General features: G+C 47.9%; 2 protein-coding genes across 7 annotated transcripts in view; both read right to left on the reverse strand.

Moving 5' to 3' along the window:
- Positions 1-31: 31 nt before the first annotated feature.
- Positions 32-9,212, reverse strand: LOC100550702 (solute carrier family 2, facilitated glucose transporter member 5-like). Of its 2 annotated transcripts, XM_031554477.1 has the most exons (13): positions 6,337-6,512; positions 5,947-6,045; positions 5,613-5,773; positions 5,423-5,547; positions 5,196-5,341; positions 4,916-5,048; positions 4,509-4,696; positions 4,317-4,427; positions 3,936-4,037; positions 3,593-3,668; positions 2,963-3,090; positions 2,687-2,864; positions 32-2,564 (listed from the first exon to the last, which is right to left on the reverse strand). In XM_031554477.1, exons 1-13 carry the CDS (start codon positions 6,430-6,432, stop codon positions 2,473-2,475), a joined length of 1,635 nt encoding a protein of 544 aa, XP_031410337.1. In that variant the 5' UTR covers positions 6,433-6,512; the 3' UTR covers positions 32-2,472. The 2 variants fall into 2 exon arrangements, with proteins under 2 accessions (XP_031410337.1, XP_019473292.1); XM_019617747.2 differs by having other exon boundaries at positions 32-2,864; positions 5,423-5,773; positions 6,337-9,212.
- Positions 9,213-9,389: 177 nt separating this feature from the next.
- The window catches only part of BTRC (beta-transducin repeat containing E3 ubiquitin protein ligase), a 100,299-nt gene continuing 81,704 nt past the window's right edge, over positions 9,390-27,984 (reverse strand). For all 5 annotated transcript variants that reach the window (XM_031554482.1, XM_031554481.1, XM_031554480.1 and 2 more), the window contains 8 exons: positions 27,397-27,534; positions 26,808-26,926; positions 24,223-24,472; positions 23,415-23,533; positions 19,280-19,390; positions 18,605-18,683; positions 15,401-15,594; positions 9,390-14,408 (listed from right to left, as the gene is read on the reverse strand). In XM_031554482.1, the coding sequence (XP_031410342.1) occupies positions 15,433-15,594; positions 18,605-18,683; positions 19,280-19,390; positions 23,415-23,533; positions 24,223-24,472; positions 26,808-26,926; positions 27,397-27,534 (978 nt within the window). In that variant the 3' untranslated portion in view covers positions 9,390-14,408; positions 15,401-15,432. The remainder of the gene's footprint in view (positions 14,409-15,400; positions 15,595-18,604; positions 18,684-19,279; positions 19,391-23,414; positions 23,534-24,222; positions 24,473-26,807; positions 26,927-27,396; positions 27,535-27,984) is intronic.

The following is a 27,984-nucleotide window of genomic DNA, read 5'->3' on the forward strand; positions in this document are numbered from 1 at the left end:
AAAAAAAGAGCCATTGTCATTAATTAAAATGTTGGCATGAGAGTGACAATGCATGGGGACACGGCTGTGGCTTTCTGCTGGAGGACACAGCATCTCCTGGATAGCATTTGGGGCTGGGAATCAGCAGAAAGGTCTTCTGTAAGAGGGGAGGGGATAAGTGGGATGGTCCCCCCATGTCCCACCCCAAGGGTTTGTGCCAGGGCTCATTGGAGACGTTGGTGTGATGAAGTGAGCAGCCTCAGCCCCATGGGATGGTGGGAGGGAGGGGAAACCCCCCATGTCCCCCACCAGGGACCTGACCCCGGCCTGCAGCTGCCGATAATTTGTGGTTGGGGTGCTCGGGGCTTTGCCCCCCAATTTTTGGCTGTTTCTATGGAAACTGGGGGTGGGGATAGGGAGAAAGGTGCTTGGGGTCATGGGTCTTCATGAGGGGGCTGTCATTTTCAGTTCTTTTCTATTCTTTGGGCAATAACACAGAATAAGAAGGTTTGGGCAGATTTTTAATTTAATATCTGTATTTCTAATACCTCTGCAGGGTATCTGGGGGCTTTTGGTGGGTGCTCCCAGCCAGTTCTGCCCACTGTCTTCCCAGCTCTGCCCGTCACATCCCAGGACATCCTACCCTCTCCCAGGCTGGGTGTTTGGGGTTTCCACAACAGCCAATGGGGAAACTGAGGCACACAACGCTGCATCCCCAATGTGCTCCCACCATAAATCACAGCCCTCCGTGGGCCGACCACCTTGTAGGAAGGATTTATTGGGGGTGGGGGGTCGGGAGGGGTGGGACACGACTTGGGTGCGGCGGCAGAAATGCGCTTCCATAAATCGAGAGGCAATAGCAGCAATAGGGGTGGGGGCACAGAGCAGCCCTGCCGCCCCATCCCTGCACTCTGCAGAATCTCCCGCTCTGCAGAGAGAGCAGCGTGGAAAATCCCCCGGCGGGGAGTGCGGACGCGTGTTCTTTGTAAATGAAGAACATAATTAACATTAAATTAAGGTAATACAAATGAAGACAACACAGCGCCTGACAGGATGAGTGTTTGGGGAGGCAGTAGAGAGAAGTGATTCATATTTTTAATTTACTGTACAAATAGACTAGCAGGGCTGGGGGGGAAAGGGCCATCCGAGTGGAGTGGGGATTTCTTTTCTTTTTTTCCTTCTTTTTTTTTTTTTTTCTTTTTCCCACTGTTGTTTTGCTGTGCTTTAAGCACACAATGACTATTAAAGTCAACTGCCCATATAATAGGACATCTCCTACATGAGTGCTCTCCGAGAGGCAGCTTGCTGCAGCCATAAATCCCGGCAGTGCCATCTGCTGGCGCGCACCCCGCGCCCCGGCACCGACCCGCTCCGCCGATGCGGGGTCCTTCCTTCTCCTTCTATAGGGAAGCACGCCTCTATATATACAGCTGTTTTCTGAATAGCTCATCTTTTAAAGACATCTTTTGGAGAGATTGGGTTGGGGAGTGTTGGATCCCAGGAAATGTGTTATGGTTTGGAATGACACAGATCTCCACTCTCCTCTCCACCCAACGCTCCCTCCCTCAGCACTGGGCACCATAGGAAGGCACCCGGAGAAGATCATCTCTATCTTTGCTTCCACAGATCCGATCAGGGCCGTGAGTAACCTCGCAGGACCGAGGTCACTTCCTTGTCACACCTCTGATTTTTTCAAAGCCTTCCCTCACCGTCGCTGTGTCATCCCCTCATCCTCAGTGCCCTCTGAGTATGGCTGAATCCTTTCGGTGGGTTTGGGCAGTGCTGGAGCCCTGTACTTCTCCAGCCCGTGAGGATTATTTTGAACTATCAAATCGTTTGAGTTGAAGGAACTCTCAAATACCATCCGGTCCCATTCTCCTGCATTGAACAGGGACACCTACAGCTTCATCATGTGCTCAGAGCCCATGCAGCCCGACCTTGGGTGTCTCAGGGAAGTGGATGTCCCCACCCACCACCTCTCTGGGCAACCTGTGCCTTGGCCCCAGTTCAGTGGACAATATTGGTGGCAGGAGATTGTTTGGACTCAGTGATGTTAGATGTCTCTTCCAACCTTAATGATTGTATAACATAACAGCAGGGCTCGTGGGTCACACTGGCATGCAGGGGTCGAGGGGTCACTGCTTGCCCGGGGAGGGCACAGGGCATCTCCCAGGCTGCCCAGCACGCCGGGTGGGAGAGATAAATAAATACTGGAATAAATAAATACCAGTGGCAAAGAGGCCTGAAATGATGCTGTCGTTTGCTGGGAATGAGAGACACAAGTGTAATTTAGGTTTTGATATTATGAAAGTCTCGCTGCTCTAAAACAGCAGGGCACTCAGTGCCTCATTAATAAAGGATAAACTTGGAGTCTATTTACAATGCACTTTTTGGGGTTATTTACACTCCATTATACATATGTAATGCTGCACATATTTACCGCTCTGTTCTGCTGCCGAGAGCAGCCGAGTCGGGAGGGGGACGTGGAGGATGCTATGGGGCCGTGAGCTCTGCTTCCATGGTGTTGGGACCAGGCAGCAGGGATCCATATGGACCAGTCGCTGTTCCCATGTGCATCGTCAGGCTGTGGGTTGACAAGACATCCAGAGAGACCTGACATTGTCCCCTGCTCCCCTCTCAGCACTACGTGGGGCTCAGGGCAGGCTGTGCTTTGAGCCCTCCAGGCTGCTCTCCATGGCCCCGTATCCACGGAGCCTCAGCATTCCCGCATGGCACGGCGGGGCGAGGGGTTGGCGGGCAGCAAAGACACGGCTGATCTCCACAAAGGTCTTGTTCTTGGTCTCGGGGACGATGAGGTAGACATAGAGGGCCACCAGCAGGCAGACCCCACAGAAAACCAAGTAGGAAAAGGCACCGGTTGACATCTGGGGACAAGGAGAGGGAAGAGTTGGGGCGGCTGGTCTTGGCTCCTGGGGGAGCAAAGGGGTCATGCCCATCCCAGTGCCCAACTCGAGGCCATTACCTGCAGGAACGGGAAGATGAAGCCGATGGTGAAATTGCAGAGCCAATTGAGAGAACCCCCCAGGACATAGGCAGCCGAGCGGTGGGACTGCGTGAAGAGCTCAGCAGTCATCAGGAAGGGGACGCCAGCTGCATAGGGATGGTTGGGTCAGTGGCAGGTGACCAGGATGTCATGGCCCTTTGGGACAATGGGATGGGTACTGGGCCGGGAAGCTTCAGTCCTGGTGCTGTGCCTGGGCTCCCAGTGGTGGGGGTGGGGATGCTGAAGTCATCCTCATGAGAGGTGCTCCAAGGAAGGACATGAACAAGCAAACAAAAGTGATGATAACACCGGGAGGAGTGCAGCCCCCGATGGACTCTTACTCACAGCTCGCCCAGAATAGAGATATGTATATTTTTGTTATAAAAGTCCTATTCATCATTGTTTGTGAACAATGAGCCATTAAAATCCTAATTAAAGATGTAATTACAGCGAATAAAGTCTGGGCTGAGGATGAATTATAGATCTGCTAACGGCTCTGCTAATACATCAACTGGGTAAAGCAGTGCAGGTTCTGTGCCTGAGGTCTGGAGCACCCAGCTCTGCGCTGTCCCCTGTCCCCACCCCCGGCCCCGCAGCCCCCAGACCCACCTGGCCCCATGCAGAACCCAGCGATGATGCCCACCACGCAGGCAACGGCGACATAGCGCATCCAGGGCAGGGCAGTCTGTGGTGGGACACGGAGTGATGGGACACCAGTTTAGAAGAGGTACAGGTGGTTTGGGGCAAAGCAGAGCCAGCTCAGGGAGAACCCATCCCATCCATTGTAGGGCTGACAGCTGGACTTGGTGGTCTCAGGGATCTTTCCCAACCTTAATGGTCCTATGCGTCTGTGATTCATCCCTTCACCACCCAGCCCTCATTAAGGGTTGCCCGGGGTTGGAATCTCATTAAGGCACCCAAGGCCCATGGGATGGCAATGTCCCAATCCTACCTGAAGAAGCAGGCAGCCGGTGATGCCTGCCAAGCAAGTGCCCATGGCACAGAACCCGGTGATGATGAGGGGCCGCCGGCCCAGCTTCTCAATGGTGAAGCACTGCCAGGGGAGAGCAGAAAGCAAGGGAACAATGGGGATCCCACTGTGGTGATGAGGGTACACCATGGGTCCAGGTCCAGCTGCAGGCATGGAATGCTCCTGGTGGCACCTCTATGTCCCCATTCAGATCTATGTCCTAAAATTGAGTCTTCTCACCCCATTCTTCCTGTTTTCCTGCCTCCCCCCTACAGAGAGTGGCACAGATGGTATATGGGGTCTATCTGACTCAAGGCTCAATGGTGCTGAGTGCTGAGGTCTGTCTGTCCATCCCTCACTCACCCCAATCAGCCCTGCAACAACTTCAATGGCGCCGGTGCCCACTGTGGTATATGGGATCTGGGATTTGGGGATCCCTGCATTCTGGAAGATGGTGTTGGTGTAAAACCAGATCTGCCAAGGAAGGGACTCGGTGTGAGAGGGGGCACAGAACTCTGTGTCCCTCCAGAACCAGGTTTCAGGACCAGGACTCACGGCATCGATCCCTGAGAGCTGCATGCCCACATTCACCACCGCCACTGAGAGGGTCTGCCAGCGCACCGAGCGGTCCCGCAGCAGCTGTTGGACAGAGACCGTCTGCACCGAGGAGAGGGATTTCTGCTCCTCCTTCATCTCCTCCAGCACCTCCTGCACATCAGATGCCCCCAGGAACCGGCGCAGCGCTGTGGGTGAGGGTGGATGGGTGCTCATAAACACGGCATGGGGCTGTGCATCCCTGGGAGTCAGGGAGATGCTCTGACACCACAGTGATGGGCACCGGGGAAATGCTATGGGATAGTTGAGTGGGAGAGAAGATTTGGGTTATACGGGGTATGTGGGCTGTCAGAGTAGTGTGGTAGGATGCATACACACAGGCGGTTCCCCCCTAGGACAACCCTCACCCTCAGTGGCCCCACAGACGTCGTTCCTCTCTATCAGCAGGAACCGTGGGCTCTCGGGGAAGCAGTGCAGCAGCAGAAGCTGGAGGGAGGCAGGTATGGCCACTACTGCTAGGAACAGAGGCCAGTACCTGTCCTGGGGAGAGCGGAGATGGAGATGAGTCATGGGGAGGGCAGTGCAGGGCCAGTGGTAGGGCAGGAGGGGGACATTCCATTGGGGGTAACCCATCGGGAAGCATCCCACTGGGGGACATCCCATTGGGTGATACCCCATCCTGCTCACCTGGCCCAGCAGCTCAGGCAGCCCCAGCACCTGTGCGCAGAACACCCCCAGGCAGATAAAGATGCTGGGCAGGAGGCCCAGGAAGCCCCGCAGGTTCTTGGGGGCGATTTCTCCCAGGTAGAGGGGCACTACGCTGAGACAGATACCTGGCAGCACGGACAGGGAGGTGGCCACACAGACAAACCCCAGACCCTCTCATGGTTAGGTTTAGGGTCTTCTCCACCCACCTGAGTGCAGCCCGGTGATGGCACGGCCGATGATCACCATCTCGGGGGCTGCCAGCTGTCGGCTGAAGGCCATGAGGCCGCCAGCCAGGAGGACGAGCAGGGCGCTGCGTTCCAGCGTGCCGTGCCTATGGGGCACACACAGCAGTGGGGCAGCCCCTACGGCCCCATCTGCCTCGTGCCACCCCCTTACCTGCCATAGCGTGCCACCAGAGTCCCCACCAGCAAAGAGCCCCCCAGCCCGCCCAGGGCGAAGATGGAGACGGTCAGAGAATAGAGGAGGGTGAGGAGGCCAGGGGGCAGCCCGTGCCCATAGCGCTGGGACCACGTGGCGTTGTAGAAGGCCTTTATGTGCTGTGGGGCAGAGAAGTGGGCACTGACTGGAGAGGAGAAAGGCAGGGGACCAACAGCATCACAGCCAGCCCTGGGGCACAGCCGGAGGGAAGAGCCAGCAGTGAGGCAAGAGTAGGGGTCCCACCACCTCCATGGAGGGATACAGATCCCGGTGTGGCTGTGCCATCCCTTACCACAGCTGGCGAGTTCACCACGGCCAGGTTGTAGCCGTAGAGCATGGAGGAGCCGAAGGATACCAGGAGGGTGACGGAGAGCAGGGGGCAGGTGAGGCGCTGGGGGAGAGGAGAGCAACAGAGCCCCGTTTTAAGCACAGACGCCGACCCCACAGAGCTCCCCTGTAGCCGACTCCCAGTCCTGGGAGTTTCTTCTCTCCCAGACCCCCTTCCTGAGCACAGTAGTCAGATCCATAGCACTCAGCAGCTCCCAGCTCACGCACACCAAATCCTCACTAATCTCAGTAGGAATCCCGAGCTGGGAACTGGGGGGGTTACACACCATGAGGGACGTGGGGAATAGGGATGGGGCAGCCCCCCAAACCAGACCCCTGCCCACCCAACACTCACCCCACTGATGTCCCTGCTGGGCTGTGGGATCCCTTTCTCGTCGGTCTGAGGATGAGGGGAGGAAGGCAGACCCTGTGCCTGGCTCTTCTCTCCCATTTTCAGATGGAAGGAAGGAAGGGGAAGGAAAAGAAGGAAAGGCAGTCTGAGTGTTGTCCCCTGGGCTCATTGGAGGCTTCAAAGCGGTGGAGGAGGAGTCTGGGGCACTCCCTGCCCCAATGGGGCTCCTCAGGACTGGATGCAGAGGGTTGAAGGGGGTACCCACATCTCCCAGCACCGCCATCAGCCCCCCACCATCACATCGGGCTGCGAGGCAGCTATGCCCCATCTGCTGTGATGATGGTAGGAGGGCTGGTGACCTACGTGTCCTGATGAATGGGGGCATCTGCCCTTCTTGGGACCAGGGTGGCAGAGCCCCCAGCCCCAGGGTGCAGCCCCCAGCCCCAGAGAGTAGAGATGCAGCTCATGGCAGCTCAGAGGAATCCAATTTTGCTGCGGCCAGGAGCTGCCTCCCCTGCTGCTAATGAAGTGCCTTTAATTAGCAGCCTAATAGCAAGCTCTTAATTTGCTGAACAGCCAGTCGAAAGGATGGGGACCCCACTAAGCCAGGCTGGCAACAGCTCCAAAAGCTTAAAAGGGACAGGCCAGGCTGGCTGGCCCCACCATGGGACAGGTCCCTTCATACAGGACTCCCTGTGTCCTGCAATGATGTTCCGAGAGCCCCTCCAACTCTCTCTGCCTCAGTTTCCCCATGTCTTCACTGGGGCATCGACCCGCATAGGGCTCTGGGACTTTGAGGGCTCTATCCTCAGTGCAGAAGGACAAGGCTGCTGTCAGGGGGCATCTGGATTTAGGAGTAAATCTGGGTTACTGTCACTGGTCCCCAACAGCTGCAAAAAGAGCTTTGGTGGATGTGCAGGTGGGGACCACATGGCAGGAAGGGAGGGGGTGAGGAGGAAGCCTGGGGTGTCAATTAAGGGCCACTGGGGAGCTGGATTAATTGGAGACATTCCTGCGACCTGACCCAGTGATGGTGGCACACGGTGTGATGGGGACAAGTGCTGCAAGCAACCCCCACTGCTCTGAGCTGGGACGCAGCTCAGAGCCGTGATGTATTGGCAGCCCCAGCCCTCCTTTCCTCCACGCAGGGGCTCCCTGACTCCATGTGCTTTGGGGGGAAAGCAGCAGCCAGACCCCAATCCATCCCATTCCCTCCCACTGTCGCCCCTGCAGGACCGCTCACAGTCACCTCCTTATCTGGGTGCAGGGAGGGCCATGTACCTGCACGCAGCCTTTCCAAGCCCAGCAGTCCCTGACACAGCAGCTCCCTCACCTCAGAAAACATTCCCAGCAGCCACGAGGCTCCCACCATTAATTTGCCCAGCAGGCCGACGCTGACCGATTTCCCTCTTCCCAAAACACACCTTACTGAAGTGTGCATATAAAATTGAAAGAAAAAAAAAAAGAAAGAAACCACCACCAGAAAATTTCATTTTAAAGCCGTGGGTCGATCAAACGCTGTTAATTTGGAGATATGGCAAACATTACTTTCCTTCCTCATTTGAAGTGGAAATAAGGCACACATTTTTAAAAGGAAAGGGTAATTAAGCACTGAATCTATTTAAGATAAGCTGCCTGGTACTCACTCTGTTCCTGCAGAAATTTACAATGAAGATTGCTTTTCTGTCTCAGAGAGGAGAGAGCTTCAGATTCTGAGTTCCTGGATGTGAAGGCAGAATTGCTGGGAAGAGTTCTCTAGCTCACTCTGATGGGTTGGAACTGGATGGCCTTTGGAGTCTCCTCCAGCCCAACTATTCTGTGATTCTCCCATCTTTGAGGTCCCCTCCAGCCCAACTATTCTGTGATTCTCCCATCTTTGAGGTCCCCTCCAGCCCAACTGTTCTGTGATTCTCCCATCTTTGAGGTCCCCTCCAGCCCAACTATTCCGTGATTCTCCCATCTTTGGGAGCCCTTCCAGCCCGACCATTCTGTGATTTTCTCACCTCTGGGGTCCCTTCCAACTTGATCACTCTGTGATTTGATGATCCTTGTCTTTGAGCATCAATGGGAAGGAGAGGAAGGGTTGGCTAGGGATAGAGCAGGATAGGAACAGCAGAGGATAAAGCAGCATAAATAGATGATGTATGTATTAAAAATCCAACCCCCTCCAAACAAAGCACCCGGCTGCTGGGAATGCTGTCACAAGGAGAGATGGGGATTGGAGGTGACAGGACCCCCAGCCCAGCAGAAAGCAGGAGGTTCGCAATCTCCATCCCCTGCTGGTTCCCAAGAATGGAGCCAGCAGGGAGAGTGGCAGCGGGCGCACGGCGCGTGTTTGTTTTCTGCCCACCCTGGGAGCCGGGATCTTAAAACCGCAGTCGCCTTTGTTTTAAAAGGGGCTGTTAAGTAAAATGGGAAGATCTGAGGTTGCCATCCGCAGAGCATTTTTAAGAGAAAGGTATTCTGAGGCCAAGGGTGCTCGTGTTTGAATTGTCAGCATTTCAGCATCCCCAGCCATTGTGTCGCATGGCGGTGCCGCGATATGTCAATTACTCACTCATTATTGAACAGCAGGATTCTGATTAGCTTATAAAACAAATTTGTGCTTCTCCTACCAGGATCTTGCAAGTGTACCCAGAAAAGCACAGTCTTTATATTTTTATAGGCAAGATGGTTGTGGCTCGGTGCATCACATCCACTCCGACTTACAGGGCAGACTCATTTGCCCCAGCTAGAGGCCACCAGTCATTCAATGGAGTTTGTTAATTAAAAAGTATGCTGTGGTTTTAGGAAAAAGTGGTGGTGTTTTTTTTTTTTCCTCCCTTCTTTCTGCCTTCCAGAGCATGGACAGAGGCCCTGGAAGCAGCCCCCAGGCTGGTGCTGGGGCAAGGAGGTTCGTGCTTATCCAAGTGCAAGGCACAGCCGTGGTGGTCCAACGCTGTCCTTCATCCCAAAAGGAAAACAGGAGAGGTTCACAGCTTAACCTTTGTATTTGTATTTAAGTTATTTTCTGAACAGTTAAAAAAAACAAACCACACTGTTACCATGACCCTAGCTCAAGTGAACATTAGTACATTAACTACACATCACCGTAACATAATCACAAAATTCAAAGCACTCGTTACTTAAGAATCCAGATAACAAATATAGCAGAGTAACAAACCGAAAACTCTGGAGAGGCCACGTCCTTTCCCTCCCCAGCCCTCAGTCTGAGCAGGGACAGTTTTTGGGGTGACCACCTACTACAAAAGGGACCCATCCAGCAGTCAGTTACCATACATTAAGGGCTCGTACATCCATGCACATCAGCATCCCTCTGATTTTCAGTGTATCAGTTTAATGTCACCGAAGATTAACCAGTGGTGACAACTCCTGTGAGATATCCACGGGACAAGCAGGGAAGCCCAGCGGTCTTTGGGAACAAGCACAAAGTCACGGGGAGAATTTTCTGACAAGACAAAGGATGATTTATTCTGGCTGCGTATCAAGGCTCACCACGGGAGAGAAGCTCTGGGAACGTGCCAGGAGTTAGGCTACAGCTCATTAAAAAAAAAAAAAGGAGTGAGGGGAAAAGGAGGGGAACCGAATCTCAGCCTCAGCAGGCGACCACCCCTCCCAGCCCACTGCTGGGGACGGGCAGAAGGAATGTGCCCGTGGGACCCGCCGCTTCTGTTTTGGTATTAAGTGTGAGGACAAAGACCGTGGCCCTCATGCCAATCAACCCAGTGGGATTTGCTGGCAGGATGAAGGAGGGATTTCATACGGAGACCTCTCCAGGGACAGCTGGGTCTCCTGCTGTTCCCCTTCCTTCTGGGAAGCTGTTATTGCTCCTTGGGGAACAGCAGCAGGGCAAGGCTCAGCACATTAGTGCATCATGCATGCCACTGGGAGACCTGGCAAAGTCCTCTTGGTCACTGCAGTTCAGACCTCTCACCCCTTGCCCCCAGTGCAACATAAGGGTGCGCATCAGTGGACCCACCCATTCCTGCAGGCACTGCTCGATGACCTCCTGGCATTTCTGATGTCCTCACAGTAACCCTTCATCCTTGTGAGCCAAGTACACTAGCTAAGAACCCTGTTTTTGCAGCACTGTCCCCACTCGTGCAGAGCTCCATCTCACCCCCACACTTCCCTCCTAACCTTCAGCCACAGAGTCATCTCCTCCTCTCCTCCCCAGGCCTGCAGCAGGAAGGCTGGGGCTCCTCTCCTCGCATCTCTCACCAAGGAGAGCTGCTAGTGCCGTGCCTCAGCACAAACACTGACTGCATCAGCCACAACAGTCAGACCTACAGGTGTGAAAGGAAGGCGCTCTCAGAGACGTGCTGCCCCATCAGAGCCAGGATGCTGAAGAACTGAGAGCCAAGCCTGGAGCCCTGCTCAGACTGAGGAAGGAGTGCGTGACAGGGGCAGGGAACATACCTGGGGCAGAGGAACGTGCACGGTAGTCTCCAGTTTTTTCAGTGTTGTTAAAAAAAAAAAAAAGAAAAAAAAAAGAAAAAAGGATCCTTTAGAGCAGGAGCAGGTGGCAGGTAGGTGGAGCACGGTGGTCCAAGTCAGCTTCCAGTTTAGGAACAAGTGTAAAGCATTTCAATGTTTCTGATGATCAGGCTTCTCAACTTGTCACCTGCATCCTTCCCTTCCAGTAGTGGACGTGTCTGTCCCTGAAGGTTAATGGGGAGGAGACAGCCGCACAAGTTCTCTTGCTGCAAATTCCTTCGTGCCATTTTCTATTTGCATATTTTAAAGCAAGCTGAATTCCTCTGAGGATGAGAAATATTTGCAGCAAAACGGTGTCCTATTGCCAAAGGAGTCACAAGCAGGAGACGGTGTGGCCAGAGGGATGGTCCTGCTCTGGATGTCCCACACCTGCAGTACGCGGATCCCGCAGCCCAAGGGGAAGGCTCTGCGAGCTCCCTGCTTGTGGGAGAAGTGACGATCTCTATGCAGCAGAGGTATTTCATTTCAAAATGATGTGCAACACTTAAAGCCCACAGACACATTCAGCCCCTTTTATCTCCTTTCTGTGGGCAGGTGCTAGCTCTTTTCATCATAAGCTCTGCAATTACTCCAACCTGGCTGAGCGATTACCCATTCAGTTCACGCTGAAACCTCTCTCACAGGTGCTCTTGCACTCTCACACACACAAGCACATGTATCCTAAGGGGGGAAGTTTGAAAAAGCCACTCTCCTCTGACTCTGGGAGATGTACTTACCAGATTGCTCCTCCCTGTGTGCAAATGAACACCACCAAGTGCCAGCCTGTGGCAGCTTCAAGTTCAAGTTACATCAGTTCACTTCAGTTTCCTTCCTAGCTATCAGAAAATGTGTACAACTCAGGGATGGGTTAAGGATCCTCACCCTCTGCAGTTCAGTATGAAGTACCCAGCCCCTACTTGAAAGGGAGACAGCGTTCCTATGTTTGCCAAAAAATGGGAGTTCAGCTGTTGCTCACAAACTGTACCTTAAAATGCTCTAGACAGCAGAGTTTGAACTACAGTACCACTTGAAATACCCAGCACTCAGAAGTTACAACACAGCAGCATGGAGCAGCAGAGCTATGACAACCATGGCAGTCTGCAACAGTGCGCCTGGCCCGCCAGTCTTCTGGTTCTCCCAGACTTCTACAGATAGTAAAATAAAACACACCTCTGCAGGTGCTACCCACAAAGATGCAACTAAAATATTAGGAGGTTCTGCAGCTGTCAGAGGCTGGAGTAACAGATCACTGTTTTCCACAGTAACCTGAATGTGAAAGACAGGACAACAGGACAAGATGAGGAAAGTGACTATTAGATCTGAAGCCAAGGTTTATCCCCTACTGATACGTAACCATGCTGCAGACCTTGTAGTAACTGAACTAAGAGGAACTGCATGCAGGTAGGATTAAGAATTAGATTCCGAACTTCAACTGAGAGAAGTCTGGGATGTAAACTTGGGTGCTCTCTGCTCCCCTGCCAGTTTTGCTCTGGGACTGCAGTGCACCTGATATGTATAACTGTCTGAAATCCACAGCAACCTTCTTAGACTCAAAAGTAGCATCAAAATTAGTTGTAGATGAACTTATTATTACGATCCAGAACATTCAGGACTCTGCAGAGGTAAGTCATACTGCCAGTGCTACCTGAGCAGAGTAGAGCTAACCTGTGAGATCCCTTTTACAGCAATAGTTCAAACAGAAAACAGGAGTGCCATCACATGCTCTGAGCTGCTCTTTTGAACTGATGCAGTCTCCAGGCTCAATGAAAATACAGGAGCTGGGTGCTCAGTACTGCTGCTCATGCATTTCAGGAACTACACCAGGTGCTCCCCAAGCACCTGCTTTCCATTCCTCCATACATCCACTGCCATGTTGTCCATCCTGACCGTCACCAGAACAATTTAAGCCCTCTGGACTGCTCTTTGGGGACTCTTGGTCCGGCTCCTCACAAAACTTCATTGGTGGAAAAAGCACATCCCAAGCAATTAGAATCAACACAACTGCTTCCCTAGCAAAGTGAAACTGATGAGAATAGCTGAATAAAACGTCCCATCTGCCAAATTCCAAGTTTAAAGAGTGTTAGAAAGCCTGTTTAAAACCCTTCCAGCCCAGAGACAAAGGACCTTGTTTCCCACTGCAGGACTGGAGCACCTCCCCACTGAGGCAGTGAGGGTTATTCAAGACGTGGGCATGGCCTGGAACGGCCAGGGACTGATATACACCCTTTCCTGAATCCAGTTGCAGGCCTGCTGCAATTCCCTTCAGCTCAGTAAAAAGAGCCATGTCACATCAGATCTCTGTCTAGTTCAGAGACATGCAGAATTGTTTCACACGTCCCTCCCCTCCAGGGCTATTTTTATCTTCTAAACAACAGCAATTTGCAAAAGGCTCAGCTAGAGAGCAAAGATCCAGCTCAGCTACCAGCAAAGGGACTAATCATCCTGTGTCCCTAAACCGCAATGCAGCATGCACACAGGTTAGAGAAGCACACACAAAGGCGATCCTATCCCTCCCACCTAAGGCTTTTTAGCAAGGCCAGCCCCAGAAATGCTGCAGAACTGCTAACCTTACTGCCTGTGCTCACGGCCACCACTGCCCACCTGCCATCACCAGGGGACTGTGCCTTTGGATGGAAGGGCAGGGGTATATCCAGCTCCCCTCCTCGCCCCAGCCTCAAACCTTACCCAAAACAGAGAATGGTTCCTCAGCCATCGGCAACACACTGCCTTCAGGGAGAAAATGGGGGTTAGATTGTCCTTTGCACAAATGATTCCTTTGTTAGTGAAATACAGCCCTCAGACAGTGCTGCACCAGGATGGGGGGAACTGGACATCAGCCCCAGTCCCTCATGCTTGGGACTTTGGCAGAGGAGAGCTTAACTTTTCACTGAATAGCATTCCTCAGCCAAGCAGATGTTAAAGGAGACTACAATGCACATCCAGCTTTCAGAGGGTTAGCAGAGCAGGCAGGAGAGAACAGAGATGGATTTGGCTCATCATAGTCAAATTTCAAGGGTCCTCTCTCCAAAAGAATGGTCAGAACAGCCAAAAGCTGCAGTGGGTGTGGGGGGTGAGGTCTGGCGTTTCTGTCGCTCTTCAGAGCTGAATGCTTTTACAAAGGCCTAGCAATGGAGATGGATTTCAGCAGGAGAGCAGCAGCCTCTTCCCCACCCACCCTCCCACCCTGAGGTGACTCTCCCAGCAGGGTGAACTGTGGCTGTAAGTCTTCTGCTTAACAGCAAAGCAACACATTCTGGCAACATCTTAAATATATTCACAGGACATCTGTGACTGGGTTTGGAGGGAAACCAAACAGGGTAAAGGGAAGGGGAGTGAACAGGAAAATGGGGATGAGGGAGGAAAGGGATGGGGAGGTTTAAAAATGTTATTAGTTCACGAAAGATAAAAGTCATCTTCTGATATAGCAGCACTTTAGCAGTCAGCCACGCTGAGTAGACCCTGTCTGAGATCAACCGCATGCCAACTTTGTTCCAGAAACAAGTCTGAGAGCCTTCTCTCTTCAGCAAGTATTGGTTACGTGGATAGTTCTTTTGTCCTGGCATTGGCAGATAATATAAATACTGCAGCTTAAATGAGTCCTGAGAACAAAAAAGAGAAGAAACCAAACAAACCCAATTTGTACTAAGCCTTTCAATGATTGAAAATAATGTCTTACTGATCAGAGTGTTTGATAAAATCAAGACAGCTGATGTGACAGCCCTGACACATCACTGCGTATTTACTCATCAAACAAGATATAAGATGTGCTCCAGAACAGAGCATTTTCATGGAAAAACGTCACTGTGAACACTCCCTGCAGAAGCCTGCCAGCTCATATGCCTTTTTTCTCAAACTACTAACAGCAGTGGTACCCATCACAGTGGGCAATCATGCCATGCCACCCTGATTACAGACATCAGATCCGCTCTGCAACTGACCCAAACTTAAGAAACACAATTTCCTGCCCATATTATGTTGGTCAAGTCAAAGGGATAAGGCAATAGGCAAACCAGCCAGGCTCAGACATGAGCAATTTATACCCATGCTGTAGCAGAAAGGAGTGCTGGGCTCAGTCAGTACATGATTTTGCACATTGATGCACCTCAACTTAATTTGCCTGGTTTTGTGCCTCAGTGCCTCCTCCCTTAGCCAAACAGTTCTCTTGAATCAACTTGCTGCAGAGTGAGAAGAATGGTCACCACTTCAGCAGGAGGGAATAAAGCTGACGCCTCTTGGCAAAACGCTCCTGCCTGGTGACAACTGCCCAGGGTCAGGCCATCTGCATCCCCTTGTTAGGCAGCAGCTGCTCTACTCACCCTGCAGAAACCCTTATTCCTCGTAGACAGCAATAATAGCTGATTTAATTATTGATGATGATGGACAGTGGAGGAGTTCAGGGGAACTCACGGACACCACATGTCATGAATACTTGGATAAAGACCTTCTTGTAAGGCAATAGAATCACTTCTGTCCATTTTACAGGACATTGCAGTTAATGTCCAATCGAAATGAGAAATACTGATAGACCCAGCTAAGTATTCAAGCTGCATGCTCACATTACATCCAGTGTCATCTTTGAGATAATTTTTACCTGTGCGAGTGTGAGGTACAGTGGACTGTTATTTATCTTGAGATGTAGGTGTATGTTCTGGATGGGGAACGAGTGGATTCTGCTTGGGCAGCTGGGTCATTCAGAAAATCCCAGATGAGGATGGTGTCATCGTGTGAGCTGCTGACAATCTGGAACTCGTCAAACTGAAGTCGAAAAACTCTTCCAGAATGCTCCTAAATGAAAGACACGGCATGTTAATTCACAAATTCTAGCATTATATTAATTTCTCAGTCAGTAAACCCCATACGACACATCGTCCAGCCCCATAACTAAACCACCCTTAGTGAAACAAGTTTGCTATATCTGTGTTCTTGGCTCGCAAGGAATTTCATATTACATTTATCACATTACTCCTTCAGTCCCCATGAATGCACTGTGCAGAACAAACCAAGCTCCCTCCACCATACAAGGCAGCCTTGTGAGGCTGATGGGAGCAATGCCTTCCTTGTTCTTTGGCTCCTTCCTGAAATCACGGTGTTCCCAGATGCAGTAGGTTACAGGGGGATTAGGATTTTGCAGTCAAGGCTTGGCAACACTGCTACTGCTCAAGAGGGAAAAGTTTAATACTGAAGGACACTAAGAAGCCTGTTATAAAATCCAGTGACACAGTAATAATTCCTCTTAAGCAGTTCTAAAAATATGAACTAGAAAGAGCATTCTTTATAGCTTGCATTTTGCTCTGAGGCTAAGTGGAAATGGCATGATGATTTGGCAACAGTTCAGACTATAATTAACAGAAGGTAGCAGAAAGATCCTGGATATCAAAAAGCAAACCCACTAGGCTTTCCCTTTTGTGCTAGCCACTTTTTCCTGGTGCTTACTGCCACAGGAGTGAGCAGCAGCCTCCTCAGGAAAAAGAGGACACCATGCAGGTGGGACAAGCCCTCTCTCTAATACACATTTCTCTGTGGTTCTCTGTGGCCTAAGGTCAGGAAAAAATGCTTAGAAGCATTTTACAGCTTTTTCAAATATTTGGACAAAAGAGTATTGTTAGCTACTAAAAAGGAAGCCTGTGTCTTACAGCACAGGACTCTGAAAACACAGATTGGTTTGAAAGCATGGAGAGAACAGAACAGCTGCCTTAAAGGGAGCCTCTAAAGCTCCAAATTAAATATACACACTCCATAATCAGATTCTGTTTTTATGACAATTTTGTTATAGAAGCCCAACCACTGGGACCTTCCTGATCTTCTGACCCAATAAGTGCACCTTAGAAGCACTTCATGGGTTTCTACTCAGTTCCAAAAAGAAAAGCATTTCCAGATCCTGTATTGTATCAGTGAAGTAAAGCAGTAGTTGCTGAAAAAGTACCACAACAATAACCAGATTCACTGAGGGACCCTTAACAAAGGCACCAAGAGAGAGGTATTTCTACAAACTATTTTGAAAAGTCCTTTTCCCTCCAGCCCCTGTAGGCTAAGTAAGACTGCCCTAGAAGTTCCATGCAGCCTTCCCCAGTGCTGTTGCAGCAACAATAAGCAGGGTGCATGCTATGAGCTGAGGCTGCAGGGAGCTGGGCCCTTCAGCTCAGGAGAATTGTGCTGTTTGCTTATTCTGTGCCTGGAAAGCTTCTGTGACACTCGTGTGGCCGCTGCTCCAGCTAACAGGAGGGACCTGGCATGCAGCGAGCATTTGTTATCTGTGCACTTTCCTCCTACTGTTTGAAAATTGAACACGAGCAGCAGGAGACTCACGATGTTCATTGTGCAGCCAGGTTTAATTTTGGAGGCCGAGAGAAGAGAGGGAAAAAAACAACATCTATGGGTAAGCGGGTATAAGGACACCCTGTTGTCATAAACATGAAAAGCCCTAAAAGCACTATGACAGCCTTCTCTGCCCCTCCTCTTCTGGCTTCCTCCATTGCTATCAAACAGGGATTTATGAGTATCCATGTGTTGAGATTCCTACAGTGTTTCCATCCCACCGCTTCTGATTTATAATACAATTAGCTGGGGCACTTTGGCTGTCCACTGCTGGAAAATGCAGAGGAAATCGCACCAGTTAAATTAAGTCTACAGGTTACGAGGCACACATTTGTCTTGGACTGGAGCAGAAACAGCACTAATATCACGCTGAAGTCTTGGACTCTTGGGATACGTGTTCATGGGCACAGAGCTGTTCCACAGTTTGCAGCTGGGTGGCTGATGACAAAAGGGTTTTCTGGATTTCAGCCATGAAACTATTTGTAGTTCTCTCTGGCTACCAAGGAGGTTTTTCAACACAATACCTGCAGGCATCCAAGGCTCTCACCGACTCTTACTTTGCAGCTTATGGTCTTTGCAGCTTAAGGATTGGAAAAGAGCTAGTGTGGCTTAACAACCTACTGCCTGTCAACCCTCAAAGCCTGTGCAAAATGTGAAGTAAAATACTTCAGTGAAATCTACAGCAACTGTAGCAGTTTGGGTAGTAGATGAGGGTGTGGGACAGCTAGAGCAGCAGAAGGTCTGATGTCCACCAAACTCCAACATCAGCCAAAAATTTATTTTCTAAAAGAAAACAATAATTCATTACTTCTTTTTCCAACATGGATTCAGCACTGGACCAAAATTTTTCTGTAACCCCAGGGTAAATCTATCAGAGCAGAAACAGCAAACATGTCAGAGGAATGCTTATAGGAACCACCCCATGGCCTTGGCTGTGCTGGCATTTTTGTCACAACCTTCCTGCATCGTTCTAAGATCAGTGCAGAGCCACTGTCAAGCATGATGGTGAATGCTGTGAACACTCATGCGATGACACATTTTTTTCACACTATCATCAGACCTGTACTAACTATCACTGGAGAGCATTAGAAGCTGCTGGTTAAGGATGAGGCAATCTCACTGTCTGTTCCAGTCCTTAAACACACACAAACCACTGAAATTGCAATGCAAAGGTTGCTTTTGTGTGTTTTGTTGTTTTTTTCCCCCTCAAATTTGGAATTTACTACTTTTCTTTAAGAAATTCCCTGTCAACAGCTCAAGGGAATAGGCACATTAAAGTAAAGCCACCAATACATGGATTCCAAGGACAAGTCTCAAAAATGACTTAGCTTTCAACTTCCAAACAAGAAGCCAGATCTCTAGAAATGACTTTGAGATCCTGCAGGCTGGTGCTAAACTGACTTGAATTTCTGTAGCTCAAGACAGCCCTGAGCAAGAACATTTTCCTGCTCCCTCCATCACCCCTACCCAAAGCTCTTACCACAAGGGTTCGTAAGCAGAGGGTCCCTGCTGGAGCACGGGGGTCCAAAGCAGCCACCAGATCCCATACCTTAATTTTCCTAGTAGTGAAAAAACAGAGAAACACCATGGCTCTGTTAAAAAGAAAAGATGAAGTGCTCACAGAAAAAAAAAAGTTAGTTGTGTTAGTGCAGCTGTGCTGATACAGCAGCTCAAGGAAAACTAAAGAAATCTTTCTGCTACTGAAATGTGGTTCTTGCACTTCTCCTTTGTAATGCTCATAGATTTTAAAGGGAGAAAATAATATGCTGTTGACAAAATAAAACATAAAAAAGCAGGCAATAATAACTAACAGAAACATACGGGAGGGTTAATGCACACTAGTCCTAGTGGCAAATGGATCAGAAGACAACCACAGAAGGCAAACATTGTTCTTACCAATGACTGAGCTAGAAGATCAAGTCTGTCTGATATTCTTATGAGCTAAAGAAATGGACCACATGCATCAAATCACACTGAGTTTTTTAAGAAGAAAAAACAACAGGTGTACTTTGTAGAATCAGCCTGACTTACTGGCCATGACCAGGACCTCTTGGTATGACAGACAAGAAATTTAATTTTTATAAGGAAGATCCAGCAAATTGGTATGTGAGACACTGAGAAAGATAGGAGGATACAACGCATTAGCTAGCCTCACCCATCATATGCCCCGCTGACTATCCTCTTGTTATCAAAGCGGATGCATCTCACCAGCTCTTCGTGGCCTTCCAGTACTCGTAAACATGCCCCACACTCGATATCCCACAGCCTGGAAGAGATCAGGAAGAAGCACTGAGAATTTCTCAATTCCTGATTATTTCAAGGAAACATTTCGTCTTTGCTTGTAGTTAATGAAAACGAGGAAATAAAGTTTATGATGAAGCAACTAAGAACAAACAAACTATTCATCGCTCCTTTCCCTGCAGTTCAACTGATGCATGTTTTTCAACAAGACTCTGTTATGTGACAGTATCATATGGAGGATGACCCAAACATTTTAAGATCAGCCATGCCCACCATCTACTTCTCTATTAACTCAAGACACAGGATATCTCCCAGTTATCTTCATGAGGAGCCTGACTTTATTTTAAAGTTAGTTTTTCATAAAAGTATCTTTCTTTCATTTGAAGATGTTAAGTGAGAGAGACTCACCGGTCTCCTGGAACCTTGTTCCAAAGGTAAAAGCACCTTAACAAGGCACACACGCCTTCTATGCCCCTACATGCCTATTTCTGATTTGGAGACTAATGTCAGACGAATTGTGGATACAGTAGTGAAAGGTACAAGAACTAACAAGCCCTTTATATTTGTCATTTTCTCCCACTGAAGGTGTATTCGCTCTGTAATGAAGGTAACTTATGCATAAACTAAAATGGGCATTCGGTGTTTATTTATTCATAATGCATTTTCTTCTTGTGCTCAAACAATTTTTTAAGAAATAATCTTATATGCTTTTGATACTTTTGTCAGCTCTTTGAGGGGATTCCCAATTAGATAAAGAAAAATTATTTGCCAACAAGAACTGAAATTCCTCACATGTCTACAGGTGTTCCACCTCCGGATGGCATAAAGGTGGTTCACAACAAATGGAATCTTTCAATAACAGTATCTGCTGAGGCTCTGACACACAGCTGAGAAAAAGCAGTCACAGATGTTCTTGAATGCTCATTCAATTAGAGTTCAGACTGACAGGGACTTCATGGTAGTGAGGTTCATGGTTCACGGAATTTGTCTGGGTGACACCACACAAAGTACAGCTGCTGTGGGGTCAGGTCACTTTTCCTTGAGAAACTAAGAGAGAGATAAATCGTCCCCACATACTTCAATCCTGAGGTCCCCCAGGGAATAATCCAGACCCAGTGGATGTGTGCACAAGGTTGGTGGGTAATCATTTCATCTGTCCTGCCACAACAAGCGCTCTCGCTATGGACGATTGGGGAATGAACAGAACTCTTCCTATAACTGTACTGGGTAAGGGTTAGTTTATCATAGAATCATAAAGGTTGGAAAAGACCACCATGACCACTGAGTCCAACCATCAACCCAACACAACCGTGGCCACTAAACCATGTTCCTAGGTGTCACACATCTGAGGCCAGAGAGGAGCAGAAGATGATTCCCCAGTCTGTGAAGCTAAGTGTTCACCAGCCTGTGAAGACTCCAGTGGTTTTTGCATTAGCACCAGCACACCAGTTAAGGTCAGAGAAAGTAAATCCATGGTGAAGTTCAGCCAAAGGCACTCTGGCTGGCCAGAGAGCATTACGTCTCCTGCCAAGGACTGCAAACAGGAAGCACAATGCCAGAAGTGAATTGGTGCAAAAAGGTCTGAAGAGCAATCTTGTGCCAGGAACTTTCGTGCCATGTGTTTCCACTCCTTGCCATCAATCCTGAGGCTTGCCAGCAGCTTGGCAAGGCTGCATCACATTAACTTAGACTTGTATTATCAGGTCCTAGTTTGAGTTTTTACCTGAATTTGACTGTGATGAGAAAAGATGATCGCAGCCCTTAGCTCTGAGAACAATGGGCTTCCACACACAAAACGAGTAACTGCTGTGTAAGAACAGCATATCTAGCATTGGTTCCAAGGGAACTTTCCAGATTTGGTAATCTCCTCAAATTTCTACTTCTTTAAATAGTCAAAGGACGAAAAAGAAACAAGACTGCTCTTAGGCTTGAAAATTAACTTAGAAATTTCGCTATGAAGTGAATGCAGGCAAAGGAACAGCCACTCTTCCCTCCTAGAGCTTTGGGAGAACTTCTATATTAGAACATCCCCAATTACCACAGCCTTTACTTCTCCTGAACTCCTGGCAGAATAGGAAGATGAACAGAAGGCAGATGAGCCTGAATCCCTTTCTTCAAGAGTCCAGCAGCAGATCCCTGTGTGCACACAGTGGTGGTTGAATACATGCACATACATGCACCCATGCCAGCCATTCATTTAAAAGGGAACACGGAACGATATAGCTTTTTTTTTTTTTTTTTTGCTTTGGCACTAGTGACTAAGATACTTAAGTAACTGGATTAAAAAAAAAATAAAAATTAAAATGATGGGCCACTTTCCTACTGGTGGAAATCAGCATAGTAACAGCGATGCCTACGTAGCTGCATTCTTTTACACTTGTGAGAACTCTCTCCTAAACCAAAATCTAAATCATTTTTATGCATGGAGTCTCTCTAAAGAAGAAAGATACTGATTTCTCAGCTACTTCCTTAGATTCATGGTTGAAGAATGAGTAATCACACAGTCAGCTCCTTTTGCAAAAAAAGTTTCCCCGTAACCGAGGAATGGCCAACTTCAAATTCAATACCAGAAGGCAATCCCTACTAAGGGCCGACACAACATCTGGTATTTTACAATGGATTAAAATCAAACATGCAAAACACCAAGCCACCCACAGAGAGGACTTAGTAACCTGCCCTTGCTTAATCACTCTTCCACTGACATATGCCTTCTGTTAATGGCTGGGAGAAAGCTACGTGAACAGGTAAATCTTGTGCCTTGCCCACACAGCTGCCAAATCTGACTTCCATTAAGATTCACTGCCAACATTCTTGAAATTCTAGCACAATTTATCTGTCAGTTAGGGATTTTGCCCAATGTAAGCATAAAAGTAATCACACTCCTCTTTAGCATTATCACTACATTGACATTTATTTTTATTAGTATTACTCATATTTTAGATCCTTCCCTAAATGGTGTAGCATTTAACTATTTCTTACTCTGAGAGACCAAGTTTCACTGTACAGAAGCAGAGGGTTATTTTTTCCATCTGGAGTTTTTACTACATATATGGTGCTACTCTACACGATGTCTATTAATACTTTTTGCCTTGATAAAGGGACAGAAGCCCCAGCTCTTCAGCTCATGCTCTCAGGCAATCACACACTAAAACCTAGTGCAACAATCCAGTGATGACCATCAAAGGACCACCATTTTCCAGAACACAAAGCACAGAGAGGCACCATTTTGCAAGCAAAGTCCACAGACAAACATCTGCATGAATCATTCTCACTAAGGAAAATAAACTCTGACATCAAAAGTGAAGACTTTCTGCTTAGGCTGTCCAGACTTCCAGTTTTATCGGAAGGAACACAATTCTTCAAAGCACAGATGAATACAAAATGGAGGCTCCTCTTCCTCCTGCTTGAATGACAGCCGCTTCCCCACACAACTTACACTCCTATTCCAGCTTGCTCAGTACACCCAGAGACTAGTGGGACACCCCTCTGCCAGCAGCTGCTAGATGTAGGGAGAAATTCTGGCTCATGATACCAGAAGGAGTTAAATCTCAGATTGCAGCAAGGGCAGCTGGAGAAGTGCAAAAGGCAGCAAACTGAACTTCATGCTCTAAACCAGCTGTTCCAAACTTAACCCGGTGCCAAGTACCACAAGAAGAGCTTGGCCAGAGCCCAGGAGGATTTCTGCAGAGGATTAAATGCCTCTTACTGCAAATCTGACCCCTTTAACTAGACACATAGCCCAATTAAAATATCACAAGAGGACATCACAGAAAGTGTTACTTGCCAGCTCTTTCATACACCAGAATTGTCAGAGCAATGCAACTTGTTGATTAGTATAGGACTCCTGAGATACAGAGAATGAAAGACAACACAGTAAAACAGACTTCTAATATCTCTTCCCAGTAGTTCCCAATGTTCTCTACCAAAGGAAGCATATTTCAAGGAAGACAAGGGTACAGAGCACTTTGCTTGTCTAACCTCCATGCATCCCAGGGATTCAGAGACAACATGCTCGCAAAGAACTCTGCAATGGGGAGTGTGTCTCTCACCTGATAGTATTATCTGAAGAGCCGCTCACTACTAGCCTGTCTCTGTACTGCAGACATGCAATGCCTCGTTTGTGGCCATTTAAGGTGCGCACAAATTCGCAGGTACTAGTGTTCCATACCTGTGACAGGAAAGGTGAAACCACACAGAGACAAAATTATTAAGAAGAGACTAACAAAAGATGGTATCTGTATGATACAGAGGTGCACCCAGAATGTTCTGAATTGAACACACTTCCTTAAGAACAGGAAAATTACCCCTCTGATGACTTGTGACTATTGCCTGAAAGTGTTCACAGCTTGGGCCACAGCACACAGAAGATTTCTGCCATACTGTACTAGAATTAGCTTCCAAAAACAGTCTTCAGCCTGAGAGTGATTTAGTCTGTGATTTAGTCTACACAAGAACTGGATTTTCCTCAGTTTTAATGCAGCAGATCAGGATCACAGCAGTAACACTTAAGTAACTCCTACCCACTCACCTTTGCTTTTGCCCCCGTGTTGCCCTCTGACAACTCTTTGTATTACCAATGCTGAAACAGATCATGGAACCAGTCAAATTGAAAAAGAACACAGGGAAAAAAAGAGTTCTTTTTCAACTGCATCTGCACTGCGGTCTACTTGCCATACAGCTCTGTCAACAAGACGTACAAGCTCAACAGATGAGGGATGAGTGGAAATGAGCAGGAGGAATACTGCTTCTAAAGGAAGATCAGTGTAATAACAGCCAAAGACTGTTCCCTGTCTGGTCATTGCCTTTTGTTAGTAAATACTCAGTGCTGCAAATAAAAAAGCCTCTGAAATACCTCACCTTTATAGTTCTGTCACCTGACGCTGATACGATGTACTTGTCATCAAAGTCCACTACGTTGACAGCAGCACGGTGCCCTACGAGCACCCTCCTCAGGGTGATGTCTGTTGGTGAAGCCATGTCCCACACGGCAATGGAACGGTCTTTGGAACACGTCACCATCATGCCGTTATTGAAGCGGAGGTGCAGTACTGCTTCGCAGTGGTGAATCAGTGTGTTCAGCATCTCGCCCGCATTCACGTCCCACACCCTGCAGTTTCAGATTTCAAACCAGAGAGAAGAGAGTTAAAAAAATGTACCAGTAGTTTTTCTGCAGAGGGAGAAAGGGAAGGGGAGGGTAATTAACTCTCTAGCAATATTAGAGATGCAAACGCCACAGGTTATAGCTAAATCTATTACATGTTTCATTAAAAGATATGTTATATAAACCTGTTGATTACGCATATATCGAGACAGTCCAGCAGCCAAAATCCCTGCAATGCAGTTAACACCATAAAAACAACCCAGCCAGAAAAACAAAAAAATAAAAAAAGCATTCCTTAATTAAGAGAATTTAGTGTTTAAGGAAAGGCATGAGATTGACAGCCCTAGAGACTGATGTTTCCTAGTCAAGTCAGCCTACCATACTCCATTCCCAGTCACTGACTGCTTAAATGTGACCTGTGGAGAAGGAAGTTCAGAGACAGGTTTCATTTTTGATTTCTCTCACAGGACTATCATCTCATAGGATAACTTACACAGAGGTAAAGACAAGGTTATGCCCTTCAAACAAATGTAACTGCTACAAGTTGCACAATGGGTTACTTTTACTCTGCAATGCATCTGGTACACAGCTACATTCTAAGAAGGCGCTGAATACCCAAATTAAGACAGAACATTCATGTTGATTTAATGTTATTGGAACCAACTGTTTGTACTGAAAGATCATTTAAGATGAAAACTACTTCATATGGAACTTCTAGGACTTGAAATTAAGATTTTAATCCTCAAAAATGTTTTGGGCTGTCCTGTTTGCAGGCTTTTTTATTCTCCACAAATAGATTCCTTTTGGCACTATCACACCTGTATCCCACATACACTGTGTGAGAGCAGAAAATGGCTGAATCATTAGGCAGATCACACTGTAAAAGCTGAAACTTTCTTCTGCCAATATGGTGAGCAGTTAGGAAAGGCAAGATGTGAGAAAGGATTCTAATGCCTCATTTTCTAATGCATAGAAGCTGAAGCAAGTCAACTTCTGGTTTACAAATGAGAAAGTACACTTCCAATTACAAAATGCAAAGTTAAAAAGACTGCAGACTGCAGACCTGAGCCATTAGCATACAGGCAATTTGCAGACAAGTTTGCCAAACTGAACAGGAGCTGGAGACCTACTGACTTCTCTGGACAAGTGCATCCCTAAGCTCTCAGAAGCATTAAGAGCCCATCTGTAGTGTCTATTGGACAAAGCCCCCCTTTTTGAGGAGACCCAAGGATAAAAGTGATGCATCCTATGTGCCTCGGGGGTCTGCACAAACGTTTATAGCTACAGTGGAAAACAAAGTATTTCTGGGCAAGTAGCCAGTCTGCAATTTGGCCTGCCTGGCCTGATATGGAAAATGATAGTGCTTGTTACAGAAATAAGCATCTCCTTTTGCAACCTGTATTTAGCACTGAGCAGTTCCCACACAAAAATTCTAGATTTCTACAAATGTTAGGATTCCAAAACCTAACAACACCATAAGACTACATGCATCACGTGTAAAGTACCAAATGAAATGGTCACTAGCTTAACAGTGGTAGTTTGCAAGCAGCACAGTGATAACCATGAGCAGCCTGCAGCCATAGGAACACATGGTAATAGCTTCAGAAAAGGCCATTGGCACAGCTTTTTTGTCATCTGTAACTTCACTGCATGGGCATCGCTGATTCTCTGACAAAAAGAGGATATGTAACAGCATGGAGAAGACAGACTTGCTCCTCTGTGTCCAAGTTCACAATGCAACTCACTAATTCAAATGTGCCTGTATTTACACTGCAGGATTTAGGCTCTCTGTGATCCTGTAGTGGACTTTACATCTGCATAGTGAAAATGTGCACTGCATGTGCTGACTTGAAGTGTCCAGCCTTTTTATGGAGACTGGAAAGGAAACAAAGTTAGAAAGACCAGGAAGAAACGTCATGCTGAAACTTAATTAAAACTCACAGGAGATCTAGTCACGCATCTTTGTTAAAATTAAGAGACAACAGATGACTAAACCTTCAAGCTTGCTTTGAGTACTTAACCAACTTTTAAAAAGTTATTCCTATGGAGGATGTAAAAGCATTCCCAGGGAGTGTCCAAACAAGCAGCACCTTGGTGAAATGCCAAATTGTCTTCCTAAGTCATCTTGACCTTGGCTGACCTTTGCTTAGGTTCTCATTTCTCCTTGACAACCACTTGCATGGACATCTGATAAACAAGGACAGTGCACTCCTGAGCAAATGTGCTGAACTAGATAATGGAGGTAATTGAACAGCACAGATTTAAGAAAAGATCATTTCAGCAGCTCACAAAGCTGAACTTTCTGAAGCAAATGAAAAAGCTCTGAATCACAAGCACACACCTGACAGTCGAGTCTGAAGATCCAGTGATGATCACCCGCTCATCATACTGCAGGCACAGGACAGAACCCGTGTGTCCAGTGAGAATTCGCTTGCATTCTAATGTATTTTTATCCCAGATCTAGGAGAGCAAACATTACAAAACAGACAGCTAAATAAGGTTTACATCATACTTGAAGCAACTACTGCTCTGATGGCCTGTTTTTTACTACAGCGGATCACCTACATTGCAGGCAGAACTACCTCAGTGGCATGGGCTAATTGTTGTGGTGACATGCAGGCTGGTGTAATATGCTAACGCCTTTGATATTACCGGGTTTGCTCTGAACACTGGTCTTACCTCCTCATTAGGACAGAGTAGTTATATAATCTGTAATTACTGGCTGAAAAGTCAGCTAACGAATTCTGTTCAGAAAGAAAACGAAGTCTCTCTTGACAAATATAAGAGGTGTACATGTTGCTTAGGTAAGAGGTGAAGGAGAAGGTTCGTTTAGTAACAAGAGATTGGAGAGGTGCCACTGAAATTAGGACACTACTGTTCATGGCACTGGCACTATGTGCCATTGGCATGCCATTCTGGAGAGTTCTCACCTTGATAGTGTTGTCTCGTAGGCCACTGACTATCTTCTGATCATCGTACTGTAAACAATAAACGCCTTTGCTTGTCTCACTACGGCAGTGGATTCTCTGTAAACTGTGCCTCCCACACCGCCAGTTTGACTCTATTGTCTTGAGAGACAGGAAACAAAAGAGAAGTAAAAATAAAAGACAAAACTCTCTCTTCTTTACTTCTGTTTGCTTGAGAATCACAGAATGGCCAGGGTTGGAAGGGACCTCAAAGATCTCCAACCCCCCTGCCACAGGCAGGGGCACCAACCTCCCCATTTAATACTAGACCAGGCTGCCCAGGGCCCTATCCAGTCTGGCCTTGAACACCTCCAGGGACAGGGTATCCACAACCTCCCTGGGCAGCCTGTTCCAGCACCTCACCACTCTCAGAGTAAAGAACTTCCCCCTGACATCCAACCTAAATCTTCCCTCCCTCAACTTCAAACCATTTCCCCTTGTCCTGCAGTTATCAACCCTTTCAAAGAGTTGATTCTCCTCCTGTTTGTAGGCTCCCTTTAGGTACTGAAAGGCTGCAGTGAGGTCACTCCGCAGCCTTCTTTCTCCAGGCTG

The sequence above is a fragment of the Meleagris gallopavo genome, chromosome 8 (assembly GCF_000146605.3).
Source record: "Meleagris gallopavo isolate NT-WF06-2002-E0010 breed Aviagen turkey brand Nicholas breeding stock chromosome 8, Turkey_5.1, whole genome shotgun sequence".
NCBI classification, from domain to species: domain Eukaryota; kingdom Metazoa; phylum Chordata; class Aves; order Galliformes; family Phasianidae; genus Meleagris; species Meleagris gallopavo.

Bases quoted from the DNA above. Each gene is read 5' to 3' on its own strand.
- LOC100550702 (XM_019617747.2), bottom strand. From the start codon at position 6,718: ATGCCCCCATTCATCAGGACACGTAGGTCACCAGCCCTCCTACCATCA. The intron at 5,774-5,946 runs GTAAGGGATGGC...TCTGCCCCACAG, and splicing joins TGGTGAACTCGCCAGCTGTG to CACATAAAGGCCTTCTACAA. The intron at 2,865-2,962 runs GTAATGGCCTCG...CCTTGTCCCCAG, and splicing joins TCATCTTCCCGTTCCTGCAG to ATGTCAACCGGTGCCTTTTC.